The following is a 16365-nucleotide window of genomic DNA, read 5'->3' as shown; positions in this document are numbered from 1 at the left end:
TCTTTAGCAGAGAGGCGGCAGAGGGGAAAAGCTTCAGTAAATCCACACTGCTAGAGTCTTCACTGTGGCAAGGAGAAGCTCTGCCTCCCCTGCTGCTGGGAAGGACTCCAACAACAGGGAACTGAAGGTGCCTTTCCCAGCTGGAGGAGCCTTTTCCAACAATGGGGAGGCAATGGGACATTGCACTGCTAAAAACACCGGTGTAGATGAACGGGCACAGCTTGGATGATAGAAAGCATTTAGGGTACATACTCATATACATACCTGCACTCTTCCGGTGTATCTGTAGTCTACTTGACTAAGCTGTGCCTCGCCACACACTGTTATTTATACCCATGCTTGGGGGATGGGAGGACTATGCAGATATGTAATCTACGTGCTATCAAAAAAGCGTGCAGTGTAGATATTCCCAAAGGTCTTGTCTACGTGGCCCTGTAGTTTGAACTCTAGGGGGTATGAATTGCTGTGTGTTGCGCTGTAACTCCCCCATGTGGATGCTGCCATGATGAACAAAAAGGTACCGTTGCAATTCACGCTTCCATAGTCCAAACTATCGGGCCGTGTAGGTAAGTCCTAATGAAAAGACATTTTGCCCTGAAAAACAGAACTTTTTTTATTTAGAATGTCTAAGCAGGTTGAAACTCTTTTCACAGTGTTTTGAAACTGTCAAAACTAACCCTTTCCCTTGAACAGTTTCAATGTTGATGAATTGGCATTTTCAGAAGAAAAATGTTTCATCAAAAAATTCTCAAGCAGCTCTAATTCTAAGTTCATTCCATGATGGAAGGTGGATAACATGCATCCACCATGACCATGCTGTCCTCCTCCCATTCTTGCTTTCTGGGAAACAGAGAGGGTAAACTTTCTCATCAGTGATTGGTTTCACACTGTGATATAATTTAGCTCAAGAATGTGTATACTAGAGATGAGTGAATCTTGGGTTGAATATTTATGGAAAGATTGAGATTCACTTCTCCTCGCTCTCTGGCTTTCATCCATTTGCATCTCACTCCCCATCTCCCTGTCTGCCATAAGAAGCATCGGTGGTGCGGGCTCAGTAGCTCTTGCAGCATCTCTTCTAAGATGCATTGCCGCAGATAGAAATGTAATGGAAGACACAAGTGCATGCATTTCTTTTCTCTCTTTGCAGCATTTGTCAAATGCCTGTGAATCACCTGCTTCTCTGAAGCACATCCAGCTCATTGAGGGTGGACTAACAAAAACAGATGACCTTTTGCATAGTGTTTTTGATTTGGCAAAGCATGATTTAAAAAAAATAATTACATCGTGGTTCTTCAGCAAGAGAAATTGAGGTTTTTCCAGCTCTCGCTCTGTATCTGCATCTCTGCCATTTTTTTCTTCCACCATTCCTCAGTCTATCTTTGCCACCCAGAGGACTTCGTTCTGGGCTTTCTGCCAATGTCCTGGGCTAGAATTCTCACTCAGAATAAAGCGTTTACTTAGGAAGATAATATAATGTGGCAGGTCATAGGCACAATAATACCACTGCTGCTGGAAAGTGCTAACTGTGTACTGGTCTGACTGGCAGATGGTCCTGAACATTTCAGTGCATTTTTCCCCTAGACTAAGGGCAATATCAGATTTTACTGATTCTGAACACCAACTACATTATATAACTCTTTCTTTGTTCATAGTTACTGAACACTGTCATTGGATTTGTGCTGTGCAAACATAGAGGAAGGCACAATCTCTGTCTCAATCAGTTTCCAGTTTTATTTCCTCCCAGCTTATAAAACATTCCTCTCCAAAAACTCTAAGTCAGTGGTGGGCAATCTGCAGCCTGTGGGCCGCACGCAGCCCATCAGGGTAATCCGTTGGCAAGCCACGAGACAGTTTGTTTATATTGACCATCCACAGGCATGGCCATCTGCAGGTCCCAGTGGCCATGGTTCGCTGTTCCCTGTCAGTGGGAGCTGTGGGACATGGTGGCCAGCACATCATTGTGGTCCACGCTGCTTCCCGCAGCTTCCATTGGCCAGGAATGGCGAACTGTGGCCACTGGGAGCTGCTGGCGGCCGTGCCTGTGGACAGTGAATCTAAACAAACGGTCTCATGGCCCGCCAGCGGATTACCCTGATGGGCTGTGTGTGGCCCCTGGGCTGCAGTTTGCCTGCCACTGCTCAAAGTGCTTCTAGAACAGTCTAGGTCAGATACAGATAATACGCTTCAGACACACGTGATACCAATCAAATTCAATCTCATAATGGTGCAGATGTTTTTTTACCTGTCTCTGTCTCTTTTGGTTGATGATGAAAGGTTTTCTTGGAGATATGTAGTTGTAAAAAAGGGTCAGAATGAAGAGGAGCAGGTTATTTTGCAAAAAGGAGAATGCTCCAAGCATAGGTTTGAGGATGGAGAGGGCACAAGAATAAGACTGGTAGAAGGATACAAAACAGGTGTGTATGAAGGAGGCTTTGGCAGCCATAGGGGTTGTTACAGGAAATGAGCAGAGCTATATAAATAGGGCTTGATTTCATGGCCTTGAAGGATAGGAAGAAAAGCTTGAACTTGATGAAGAAGCTGAGAGGAAGTCAACACAGTGACTGAGAGAGAAGAGTGCATCATTCGAGTGATGAGAGAAGATGATTGTAGTAGCAGCATTCTGTATGGACAAGACAAGGCCAGAAAGTGAACAAAAATAACTACCAATCAGTGTGAGGAGGGGATGTTGCAGAGGAAGAGGCAGCCTGGTTATGAGAGTCCAGAGTTGCTGGGGAGGAAAGGGAGAAGAAGAGAGAAGTCATATATGACACCAATGTCCTGATGCTAAGGATGGTGATGTTATCAAGAGTAATACAGGGAGGATTTGAGAGGGAAAATGGGATGCTCAGCTTTTTCCATGTTTATTAGAAGGAATTCTTGTGAAGTGTGATATAGTTGCTATAATAAGTGTAATCAAACTGTGGGAAGAGCCCCACCAAAGAATATTATAACAGTCCACTAAAAATCTCCTTTGTGCTCTTGTCTCCTCTGCATACATGCTTTCATTTTGTTAAGTCTTTAGAAGTGCTATCATTTCATAGCTTATCACTAGGCCTTTGCCAGCTCCCTCTGGAGGGCACTCAGCACCCAGAACTGTGCCAGTGAGTTGGTCAGATTATCTAGTTACTTTACTGTAAAATCTCAATGTGCTGTTGTAACACCAAGAGACCCTGGTTGTTGGTGGGCGGGATCGAACCTGGGCCTCTGGAGCTTAGTGCAGGAGCCTCTACTACATGAGCTAAAGCCATCAGGCTGTTAGCTAAGGCTGTAGAGCAGACTTGTTAATCTCTCTCTCTCTCTCTCTCTCTCTCTCTCTCTCTCTCTCTCTCTCTCTCTCTCTCTCTCTCTCTCTCTCTCTCTCTCTCTCTCTCTCTCTCTCTCTCTCTCTCTCTCTCTCTCTCTCTCTCTCTCTCTCTCTCTCTCTCTCTCTCTCTCTCTCTCTCTCTCTCTCTCTCTCTCTCTCTCTCTCTCTCTCTCTCTCTCTCTCTCTCTCTCTCTCTCTCTCTCTCTCTCTCAGTGGTCTCGGTGCCACTAGATGGGACAGAACACCACACCCAGAAGGTGTGGGTTACACAGTAGTACAAGCTTGAAAATGTCCACTACCTATACTGGACAAATCCAATTCTTTATTTCCCTATGAAAGCTGGCACTGAAGCTCTCTTTCTTTGTCTCTCTGTTCCATAGGTTATCATTTTGTATTTTGAGCCAAGCATATTTCGCTGTGTTCTCCTAAGATGGGTTCGTCTTCTGGGCTTTACTACTGTTTACGGAACTGTGACACTCAAGCTCCACAGGTATTTCATGCCTTAGTAATTTCCATCACTGCGGTAGTACTCTGTGTGGTCAATTAGAAACAAGAGCAGTGGGAATTTATTATAAACAATAGCTCTTTCTGAGTTTTAAAACCAATGTCTATCTCTTCTCAATGTTCCTGAAGTAGTAGTAATAGTAATATTATTATTTTTTGAGGAGTCTATATGCCAGAGTGGTTGAGTCAAGGCTGCAGTATTTGACTAAGGAGGAATAATTTATACAGGTGTAACCTTTGGGTGGGCTCAAGTTCACTTCATTGCCCTTCTCCAGTGTCTAAAATAAACAAACCAACCCAGCTCCCATAGAAAAGTAGCTGGAGATCCAGAATTCAGTCTAGGGATTTTCAGCAAGGATTGCACAGGGTCAACCTCCCGACATTCATTTCCCAAAATGAACTAAAGAAATGAATTTAATTAAACAACTTTATAAAATCTTATGATAAAGAAACATGTAATCTAATTTTTACAGCCAGCATAACACTGCTATTTTATAATCCACAGACATTATCTTCACAGTTGTACATAAATAAAGAAAACAAATTAAAGTCTGAATAGTTCAGTCCCCACAGAAACAGTGAGAAGAAACAGAGTTCCCAAAACTTTAGGCTGAGTTCACCTAAGTCTCAGAGTCGTTGATCATGAAATCTATACAGTCTGCTGAGTCTGAAACATCTTCCCTCCACTTGCTTGTAGGAATCTTCAGCTGGAATCCATGCAGACACTTCCTCTGCTGAAATCACTGCTAGCCAGTCAGCTAACTGATTAACCAATCACTCAGTTAAGTGTATAGATTTGAAAAAAACAAAAAAAGTTAAAAGAAAATACAAAACTAAGAATAGCAAAATATAAATGTCTCTTTCCCCATTACTATATTTAAAGAAAAGTTGGTGAATCATACTAGTTGAGACAATTTAACTAAAACAGTTTGTCCAAAATCAAAACAACATTCAAAGCTTACAATTAATATAGAAGAAATTATTTTCCCTCCCAATTTCCCCTTTCTATAATTAACATTGCCCATGCTTCACTGTTAGAGAGTTAACAATATCACTAACCTGCTGCAAAATGCTTCAGAGTTGGGGACAACAGCCTGCTCTGCTCATGGGCTCAGTTTCTCCCAACTTATGCAGGGTACATGCAGGGCCATCCCTAACCATTTGGGTGCCTTACGCAGCCCCCCTGTAGGGGGGCTGTGGGGGCCCCCAGGCCTCCCCCCCTAGGGTCTGGGAGGCAGGAGCTATAGGGGGCCACTTTTGGGAGCCCCACAGGCCCGGAGTGGCCTGGGGGATTAGCAGGGGGCCAGGAGCAGCATGCTCTGCTTCCCTCGCCCCAGCCCCAGCAGTGTCGCTCGGGGGAGGGGGCACTCACCGGCGGCAGGAAGCTGAGCGCCGCAGCTGGCGGAGTAGAGTGGGCTGGAGCTGGGTTGCTCCGCTTCCCACCGCTGCCGGTGAGTGCAGAGTCGCTGAGGAAAGAGGTGGAATGGAGGCAGAGCAGGGGTAAGGGTAAGAGACAGGGCAGAGGGAGTTGTCCAGAGCCGCTCCCTCCCCCCCCCCGAGGGACAGCCCTGCCCCTTATTGGGGATAGGGCGCAGCCAAGGGATAGGGCTGGTCACCGGGGCTGGTGCTGCTGCATATGTAGCATGCATCTGCCTAGGGCACCCTGAAATTTTGGGCAGTTTGGTGCCCCAAATTTCAGGGTGCCCTATGCGGCTGCGTGGCCTAAGGACCACCTTGGGTATTTGACCCCCTGTAAAGCAGCTGCCCTGACAACTTGCCCTCATGGAGTCTGGCCTCAGCAACAAAGAACCTATTGAAGCAGATCCAAAACTGCCAACCCAATTCCAGAAGCTTCTGGATGGGGAGTGCTAAATCCACCTCACAACAATGACCCAGACACAACTCAGTTCTACCACCCTCAATGGGTCTCTTAAAGAGAGATCTCCCTATTACACAGGCACATTGTAAAATCATACAGAGTTTTTAACAGAAGGGGGAAAGATTTTTTTGAAGATAAAGGGAAGTAAAATATCTAAATGTTCCTTCAAGGGTCCGAAGAGGAAAGTGGTAAAGGATTTTTTTATTTTAATGTTATAAATGTTTTGATACCACATGGTAATGGATGCTATAGAGAACCGGGAAACAGACAGAATGCTATACATGCTTATTGTAATCCTTTTCAAGGCTCACAAGCCAAAGGTTGCTTTCCTCAGGCACAGATGGTAGACAGACTGAACTATCTCAGATGTAACTGCCTGCCAGAGAAAGTGTGCAGGGAATTTTGGGTTATCTTAGAAGAAATTCAGCTGAGCTGGCAGAGCACTCAACTGGGGATGCCGATACTTTGAGACCCAACTTCAAGTCCCATCTCTACAGCCTCCTTATAAATCAATGCCTTTTGTGGGCATGTGTTTAGATAAAATCTAAACACTTTCACCCTTACACCACAATGAAAAGAAATATAGAGGAATACTTATACATCCATTCCATAAATGTATTTATGAAGAGAGAGCAAAAGGGAGTATATCAATATTAGCGTGTAGAAAACTGTGAAGCTGTAAAGTATTCATGTTTATGTTTTACTCTAGCTTCTGTAATCCATTGGCATGATATAAACAAAGGGATTAATTTTTAAAAAAATGAAAACTTTCCTTCTCCAATTCAAGGAACACAATAATGAACCTGAAGATTTTGATATAGAGGGATTCACGCTGGAAGCCTCAACCATTATCTTCAGTTTTAAACCCCAACGTTTCATCTTATGTGGACTCCCTAACTTCTAGGATGACTGAACAGTCATCCTGAGTTACCACCGTGTTGGAGATACTGAATGGAATGAGACCTATAATGGCCAGTAGTTGAAGCATGCCCAAACTCATAGCTGGAGGAACACTACTTCTGTGACTAGCTTCCTAGGGTGTCTACACTGCAATTAAAAACCCGAGACTGTTCCGTACCAGCTGATTTGAGCTTGTGGGACTCGGGCTGCATGGCTGTTGAATTGCAGTGTAGATGTTTGGGCTCAGGCTGCAGTCCAAGCTCTGGGACCCTTCCATCTTACTGCTTACTAATTTGCTGTGGCTGGATGCTGCTCAAGAGCAATCAGATGTATAAAGAATTGGCGCCTTGCCCTGTTACCATCAGAGAGGCTTGGTCTGTAATCATTCAGCAGGATTACTACACAGACAAAGTCAGAATCATTGATATAGTTTGCAGAGTGTGTCAGCTGGAATACACAAATCACAAGGTGTCATAAACAGATAGCTAAGGGTTAATGTCTCTTTCACCTGAAGCACCTGACCAGAGGACCAATCAGGAAACCGGATTTTTTCAACTTTGGGTGGAGGGAAGTTTGTGTCTGAGTCTTTTGTCTTTTGTCTGCCTGCCTGCTTTCTCTGAGCTTTGGAGAAGTAGCTCTACTTTCTAATTTTCTGTTTCTAAGTGTAAGGACAAAGAGATCAGATAGTAAGTTCTATGGTTTCTTTTCTTTGGTATTTGCATGAATATAAGTGCTGGAGTGCTTTGATTTGTATTCTTTTTGAATAAGGCTGTTTATTCAATATTCTTTTAAGCAATTGACCCTGTGTTGTATCATCTTAATACAGAGAGCACATTTGAATGTATTTTTCTTTCTTTTTATATAAAGCTTTCTTTTAAGACCTGTTGAAGTTTTCTTTACTTCAGGGAAATTGAGTCTGTACTCACCAGGGAATTGGTGGGAGGAAGAAATCGGGGAGATCTGTGTGTTGGATTGCTAGCCTGATTTTGCATTCCCTCTGGGGGAATAGGAAAGTACTTTTTGTTTCCAGGATTGGGAACAGAGAGGGGGGAGTCTCTGTATAGTTTCACAGAGCTTGTGTCTGTGTATCTCTCCAGGAGCACCTGGAGGGGGGAAGGGAAAAAGGATTATTTCCCTTTGTTGTGAGACTCAAGGGATTTGGGTCTTGGGGTCCCAGGGAAGGTTTTTCAGGGGGACCAGAGTGCCCCAAAACACTCTAATTTTTTGGGTGGTGGCAGCAGGTACCAGGTCCAAGCTGGTAACTAAGCTTGGAGGTTTTCATGCTAACCCCCATATTTTGGACGCTAAGGTCCAAATCTGGGACTAAGGTTATGATATGGTGGCAGCTGGTGGGATATAGACAGAATCCAGAAGCCAGTAGGAATATTATATTTTTCTCTTCTCTGCTAAGGGCTTTTTAGCAGAGAGAAACAGTTGGTTTTAAAAGGGAACCAGAGAGAATTTTTTTTTCTGCTCTCTCTGGCAGTTTGTGGCTTGCATGTTAAGCGAGAAGCCATTACCAAACTGTTGAGGGTCTTTTGTCATGCAATAGCCCTCCCATTAGGAGGCAAGTACCAGCACTTCTATGCATGCAAATAAAGTGGTTTTTCTGGTTTCCCTTCATTGAACATTAGCTAGAGAGAGAAAAGGAAAATTAGCTAAAGGCACTGTTGCTAGGCAGACTTCAGGAGGCAACAGAGAACCTGCAGTGCCGAAGATAAACACCGGAGGGCACCCCAACACAAGAAAACAGGAATCATGACTTCTAAGGCAAAAATTGAGGCCGAAGAACAAATCAAAGAAGCTGAACACAGGCGACAACTGGAAATAAAACAAAAAGAGATGGAGATGAAAGAAAGAGAAGAACAGATCAAAGAGGCAGCCTTCCAAAGAGAACAGGCAGCCCAAGAGGCAGCACACAAAAGAAAACTAGAAGAAGAAGAGGTGGCCCACCGCCGAGAAATGGAAAAGCACCAAAAAGAAATGGAAAAACAACAAAAAGAAATGGAAAAAACAACAAAAAGAGAATGAAGAGAAGGAAAAACAGAGAAAACATGAACTGGAGTTGGCAAAAGCTGGGCTGCATGTGCCAGCCAACCCTAACAACCCGGCGCCCCTTATTGCTCCACAGCACAGGAAATTTCCCACCTACAAGGCAGGTGATGACACCGAGGCCTTCTTGGAAAATTTTGAAAGAGCCTGTCTTGGGTACAACATCCCCGAAGACCAGTACATGGTAGAATTGAGGTCACAGCTCAGTGGACCTTTAGCAGAGGTGGCAGCTGAAATGCCTAAGCTGCAAATGAATGACTATAAACTTTTTCAAACCAAGGCCAGATACCGAATGGGGATAACCCCAGATCATGCCCGTCGGCGCTTCAGAACCCAAAAGTGGAAACCCGAGGTGTCATTTCCCAAACACGCCTACTACATTGCAAAAAACTATGAGGCCTGGATAACAGGAAACAACATTCAAACCTTGGAAGAACTGAACCTCCTCATACAAATGGAGCAGTTCTTGGATGGTGTTCCTGAAGACATCACACGGTACATACAAGATGGAAATCCCAAAGATATCGCTGAGGCGGGGGAGATTGGAGCCAAATGGATGGAACTGGCAGAAAGCAAGAAAGCTACTGTCAAGGGGAACGATTACCCCAGGGGGCACACAGACCATAAACCCTACAACCGAGGACAGCCAAAGACCCCACATACCACCCAAGTAAAGCCACAGATACCCTACCCTTCAACCTCACCAGTCTCCAGTAACTCACCTCGGCCCAGTGACCCATCAGATGGAAGATGCTTTAAGTGTAATGAACTGGGACATATCAAGGCCAACTGTCCCAAGAACACCATGCGAGTGCAATTCATTACACCACCATCACCCCAAAGATCCCCAGGCCCGGATGCCTCTCAAATACCCTTGGAGCGAAGGGAAAATTTGAGAGTGGGCGGAAAGAAGGTTACTGCGTGGAGAGACACGGGGGCACAAGTGTCAGCTATCCACCAATCCTTCGTTGACCCCAAATTCATCAACCCAAAGGCCAAAGTTACAATTTACCCCTTCATGTCACAAGCTGTAGACTTGCCTACAGCTCAACTGCCTGTCCAGTACAAAGGCTGGTCAGGAATGTGGACTTTTGCAGTCTATGACAATTATCCTATCCCCATGCTACTGGGGGAAGACTTGGCCAACCAGGTGAGGCAGGCCAAGAGAGTGGGAATGGTTACACGTAGCCAAACCAGGCAAGCTTCCAGACCCATTCCTGTTCCTGAACCGTCCACAGAGGCCCCGTCTGTGTTACCAGAGACCCAGACAGAGGTAGTGGACCTGGATTCCATGCCTAACACTGAAACAGCCACAGCATCTCCAGTCCCAGGCCCGGAACTGGAACAGCAACCAGCACCAGCAAGTGCAACCACATCTTCAAACTCGACGCCAGAGGGCGCCAGCGAGCCACAACTGGCAGAAGCAAAAGACAGCCATACCCAAAAGGCTCAGCCAGAGCCTGAAATACCCTCAGGTGCACCAGCGGAGAGCGGTTCACCAGCAACGGAAACAACCCCATCACCTACATCGCTTCCGGAGGGACCAAGCCCAAGTCCACAGTCTGAGGAAGAACTGGTGACCCCAGCCTCAAGGGAACAGTTCCAGGCTGAGCAGGAAGCGGATGACAGCCTTCAGAAAGCTTGGGCGGCGGCACGGAGCACCCCACCGCCTCTCAGCTCTTCTAATCGATCCCGGTTTGTTATAGACCAAGGACTTTTATACAAGGAAATTCTTTCTGGTGGACACCGGGAAGAATGGCAGCCGCAAAAACAGTTGGTGGTTCCAACTAAGTACCGGGAGAAGCTCTTAAGCTTAGCCCATGATCATCCCAGTGGCCATGCTGGGGTGAACAGAACCAAAGACCGGTTGGGGAAGTCCTTCCACTGGGAGGAGATGGGCAAGGACGTTGCCAAGTATGTCCGGTCTTGTGAGGTATGCCAAAGAGTGGGTAAGCCTCAAGACCAGGTCAAGGCCCCTCTCCAGCCACTCCCCATAATTGAGGTCCCATTTCAGCGAGTAGCTGTGGATATTCTGGGCCCTTTCCCAAAAAAGACGCCCAGAGGAAAGCAGTACGTACTGACTTTAGTGGACTTTGCTACCCGATGGCCAGAAGCAGTAGCTCTAGGCAACACCAGGGCTAACACGGTGTGCCTGGCCCTAACAGACATCTTTGCCAGGGTAGGTTGGCCCTCTGACATCCTTACAGATTCAGGGTCTAATTTCCTGGCAGGGACCATGGAAAAACTGTGGGAAACTCATGGGGTGAATCACTTGGTTGCCACCCCGTACCACCATCAAACCAATGGCCTAGTGGAAAGGTTCAATGGAACTTTGGGGGCCATGATACGAAAATTCATCAACGAATTCTCCAATAATTGGGACCTAGTGTTGCAGCAGTTGCTGTTTGCCTACAGGGCTGTACCACATCCCAGTTTAGGGTTTTCACCATTTGAACTTGTATATGGTCACGAGGTTAAGGGGCCATTACAGTTGGTGAAGCAGCAATGGGAGGGGTTTACGCCTTCTCCAGGAACTAACATTCTGGACTTTGTAAGCAACCTACAAAGCACCCTCCGACACTCTTTAGCCCTTGCTAGAGAGAACCTAAAGGATGCTCAGGAAGAGCAAAAGACCTGGTATGACAGACATGCCAGAGAACGTTCCTTCAAGGTAGGAGACCAGGTTATGGTCTTGAAGGCGCAACAGGCCCATAAGATGGAAGCATCATGGGAAGGGCCATTCACGGTCCAAGAGCGCCTGGGAGCTGTAAACTACCTCATAGCATTTCCCAATTCCTCACTAAAGCCTAAAGTGTACCATGTTAATTCTCTCAAGCCTTTCTATTCCAGAGACTTACAGGTTTGTCAGTTTACAGTCCAGGGAGATGATGCTGAGTGGCCTGACGGTGTCTACTACGACGGGAAAAAAGATGGTGGCGTGGAAGAGGTGAACCTCTCAACCACCCTGGAACGTCTGCAGCGGCGACAAATCAAGGAGCTGTGCACTAGCTTCGCCCCATTGTTCTCAGCCACCCCAGGACGGACTGAACGGGCATACCACTCCATTGATACAGGTAATGCTCACCCAATCAGAACCCCACCCTACCGAGTGTCTCCTCATGCCCAAGCTGCTATAGAACGGGAGATCCAGAACATGCTACAGATGGGTATAATCCGCTCATCTACCAGTGCATGGGCATCTCCAGTGGTTCTGGTACCCAAACCAGATGGGGAAATACGCTTTTGCGTGGACTACCGTAAGCTAAATGCGGTAACTCGTCCGGACAACTATCCAATGCCACGCACCGATGAGCTATTGGAGAAGTTGGGACGTGCCCAGTTCATCTCTACAATAGACTTAACCAAGGGGTACTGGCAAGTACCGCTAGATGAACCTGCCAAGGAGAGGTCAGCATTCGTCACCCATGCGGGGGTGTATGAATTCAATGTCCTTCCTTTCGGCCTTCGAAATGCACCCGCCACCTTCCAGAGGCTGGTAGATGGTCTACTAGCTGGACTGGGAGAATTTGCAGTTGCCTACCTCGATGATGTGGCCATTTTTTCAGACTCCTGACCCGAACACCTACTACACCTGGAAAAGGTCTTTGAGCGCATCAGGCAGGCCGGACTAACTGTTAAGGCCAAAAAATGTCAAATAGGCCAAAACAGAGTGACTTACCTGGGGCACCAGGTGGGTCGAGGAACCATAAACCCCCTACAGGCCAAGGTGGATGCTATCCAAAAGTGGCCTGTCCCAAAGTCAAAGAAGCAGGTCCAATCCTTCTTAGGCTTGGCCGGATACTACAGGCGATTTGTACCACACTACAGCCAAATCGCTGCCCCACTGACCGACCTGACCAAAAAGACCCAGCCAAATGCCGTTAAGTGGACTGATGAGTGTCAAAAGGCCTTTACCCAACTTAAGGCAACGCTCATGTCTGACCCTGTGCTCAGGGCCCCGGATTTTGACAAACCATTCCTAGTAACCACAGATGCATCTGAGCGTGGTATAGGAGCAGTGCTCATGCAGGAAGCAACAGATCACAACTTCCATCCTGTCGTGTTTCTCAGCAAGAAACTGTCTGAGAGGGAAAGTCACTGGTCAGTCAGTGAAAAGGAATGCTATGCCATTGTGTACGCCCTGGAAAAGCTACGCCCATATGTTTGGGGACGGCGGTTCCAACTACAAACTGACCATGCTGCACTAAAGTGGCTTCATACTGCCAAGGGGAACAACAAGAAACTTCTTCGTTGGAGTTTAGCTCTCCAAGATTTTGATTTTGAAATTCAGCACATCACGGGAGCTTCTAACAAAGTAGCTGATGCACTCTCCCGTGAGAGTTTCCCAGAATTCAGTAGTTAAAAAGTGTTCTTAAAATGTAGAAGTCTGTTAGTTATATACTTAGGAGTATATGTAAAGGTGCATGTGTTGTATTAATCTGTTTATTTTCAAGTTCTAGAAGGAAATCGCCGCCAGTGAGCTTCCCCACTGTCTGCAATTTGGGGGGCGTGTCATAAACAGATAGCTAAGGGTTAATGTCTCTTTCACCTGAAGCACCTGACCAGAGGACCAATCAGGAAACCGGATTTTTTCAACTTTGGGTGGAGGGAAGTTTGTGTCTGAGTCTTTTGTCTTTTGTCTGCCTGCCTGCTTTCTCTGAGCTTTGGAGAAGTAGCTCTACTTTCTAATTTTCTGTTTCTAAGTGTAAGGACAAAGAGATCAGATAGTAAGTTCTATGGTTTCTTTTCTTTGGTATTTGCATGAATATAAGTGCTGGAGTGCTTTGATTTGTATTCTTTTTGAATAAGGCTGTTTATTCAATATTCTTTTAAGCAATTGACCCTGTGTTGTATCATCTTAATACAGAGAGCACATTTGAATGTATTTTTCTTTCTTTTATATAAAGCTTTCTTTTAAGACCTGTTGAAGTTTTCTTTACTTCAGGGAAATTGAGTCTGTACTCACCAGGGAATTGGTGGGAGGAAGAAATCGGGGAGATCTGTGTGTTGGATTGCTAGCCTGATTTTGCATTCCCTCTGGGGGAATAGGAAAGTACTTTTTGTTTCCAGGATTGGGAACAGAGAGGGGGGAGTCTCTGTATAGTTTCACAGAGCTTGTGTCTGTGTATCTCTCCAGGAGCACCTGGAGGGGGGAAGGGAAAAAGGATTATTTCCCTTTGTTGTGAGACTCAAGGGATTTGGGTCTTGGGGTCCCAGGGAAGGTTTTTCAGGGGGACCAGAGTGCCCCAAAACACTCTAATTTTTTGGGTGGTGGCAGCAGGTACCAGGTCCAAGCTGGTAACTAAGCTTGGAGGTTTTCATGCTAACCCCCATATTTTGGACGCTAAGGTCCAAATCTGGGACTAAGGTTATTTCCCAAGACTATTTAAAATAACGACGACAACAACAACAAATCCCACCCCACACATGTACCAAGAATTTTTGATTGATTGCTAAATTACTAGAGGATCGGTGGTAGTCTTTCATCTAGCTAGTGATAGGGAAAGTTTTTCTCACTGAGGTGGTGTTTTGAGGGGTTCATTGTCTCCTATGGAATAATCCATTTTGGAGGTCAATGTTGGATTGTTAAATTATTCTCTGCCTTGAGCAGCAAGGAGTGTAGATTTTCCATTGATATTCTGTCTTCCATGTTCAAATAGATGGTACTGACTTTTTCTTCTCTATTTCATGCTATATGGAACATTTAGCAATGTACTAAATCGAAGGGGCCAAATTCAGTGATGATGTAAACAATTTTAACTCCACTGAAGTCTCCAGGGCAGAATGTGACCCAGTGTCTGAACATTATTCAGCCCCCCCCCCCTTTTTTTTCCATATTGAAGCATGATCATTAACATTTAGGGTTTGCTGTTTCTCTGATGAGGCTACTCTTAGGTAGCCAATTTATCTCTTTCTAAAAATGTTTACTGTGGCTGGCAATATAGTGATAGCAATTAATTAATTTTTTGTACTGTGCCTAGTCGACAGAGCAGGGGCAGTTTTTGCTTGCTTCCTCATTGCTGTCTTTCTCTTAACTTCTGCTCTCTAAAACATTTTTTTCTTTTCATTCTTTTCTATTATCATAAGAATTTCATTTTCTGTAATGAGATGGGTGGATCTGTGACTGTGCAAGGTATTCCTTTAGGTGAATGCATAATTGTGTCTCATAGACATCATTCAGCCAGCAGTATACCAGAACCTTCTCTATCTTCTATGCTTTGTCCACAATTTAAATATATTTATATTTTGGTAGTTGTTGTACATGCCATTAGCTTATCGGTTAATAGCTTGTGACTCTCTTTATAAAAGTACGTCTACCCTTGCGACTGTACATAATTATGTGTGCGTTGTTATGTTATGCACCCCTTGTCCATATCTGAAGCCCTGAAGCATGTTCCTGAAGGACAGTGTAGTGTGCAATAGCTAGGTCGCATGAGGGGTGTGGGCATATGCATGCTTCTGCTGTGGCATGGCACTGTACCCATTCTACAGTGTAGTGAGGATGGGGGCAGGGTTGTGTGTCAGGTCATGGGTATCAGTAGTTCTCCAAGGCCATTCCAACAATGCCTTGATCCATTTGCTGCATGACCCTTACTCAAAGGTATAAAGATTCCTGACTACCCCCTCCCCAACTCCCATTTCCAGCAGTAGTAGTAACCTGTGCTGAGCCCCTCAGAACAGTTTTCTGCTAAAATCTATTGATCAATACAAGTGATCATGGTCTGAGAGCAGCTGCCTGGTCTCTGAACACCCAGGTGCTGATCAATGTGTGGTCAGAGTACACCGTCCTCTGCGACTTCTCCCAGGTCAGCAGGAACATTCGCCTGTGCTGGGAGATTTCAAGGAGGCTGGCATTCACTGGACTCCATCCCAGCACCAGGAATGCATGAAGCTCCTCAGGCTTTTGTAATGGAGGGTGAAGTACTCCAGCAGTCACTCTGGGAAGAGACTTAACATATGCCCTTGCTTTGATGAGCTTGACCAGGTGCTCTCCAGGTCTCTGAGTATGGAGCCTGAAGTGACTCATGGACCCCTCCTTAACCCCATTGGCCTCATTATACAATGGGACACCGATGAGGAGCAGAGTCAGGAGATTGTAGGGACCTGGGAAGGAGACATGGAGGAAGAGGAGCACATGATCCTGCACCTACATGGTGGACCCAAATGAGGAAGTCTGCCCTGAGAAAGTCCAAGAGATACTGCAGAAAACAGTGGTAGATTTTACAGTGGATGGACCCCCCACCTTCCCTGCCAACATCCCCTCTTGTTCAGGTGCTACATGCCTCAGCACATCCCCCCACCACCACACCACATTCCCCCACAACCCTGACATGGTCCCAGGGTGACACATGCGGGAGAGAGGAAGTAGAAGGGTTTAAGACTCTGGATGGAGAAAGAACAGTTTCATAACATTTATGGTTGTGCAAAAACCCAGTACCACCCCTCTTCCACTCACATGTCCAGTCTGTCCCTCCCCTTACAAATGGGAACCTTGTGGAAATAGGGTTGGTGGTTTGTGCACAGGTCCACCTAGGTGCAGAAAGCCATTTGGTTGTCTGAGGAAAGTCTTTCCTCTCCCCATGCTGAGCCACTCTGCAGGATCTGGGAGAAGCAGGGGTGGGTAAAATATCCACTCTGATGGTTACAGATACACAAGACTGTGTCCCATAGCAGTGCAGAGGCTCTGGCTTGTGGTGTTAATCCAAAAATTCAGAGAAGAAAA

At 45.8% G+C, this 16365-nt stretch overlaps 1 protein-coding gene across 1 annotated transcript in view; it reads left to right on the top strand.

Annotated features, from left to right (window-relative positions):
- Positions 1 to 16365, top strand: part of GPR158 (G protein-coupled receptor 158) — a 336022-nt gene that overhangs the window by 260962 nt on the left and 58695 nt on the right. The window contains exon 6 of the mRNA XM_050939019.1: positions 3688 to 3797. Coding sequence (XP_050794976.1) covers positions 3688 to 3797 — 110 coding nt within the window. The remainder of the gene's footprint in view (positions 1 to 3687; positions 3798 to 16365) is intronic.

Source organism: Gopherus flavomarginatus, chromosome 2, assembly GCF_025201925.1.
Source record: "Gopherus flavomarginatus isolate rGopFla2 chromosome 2, rGopFla2.mat.asm, whole genome shotgun sequence".
Taxonomy (NCBI): domain Eukaryota; kingdom Metazoa; phylum Chordata; order Testudines; family Testudinidae; genus Gopherus; species Gopherus flavomarginatus.
Note: the sequence above shows the minus strand (reverse complement) of the source record. Positions and strands in the feature narration are given on the sequence as shown.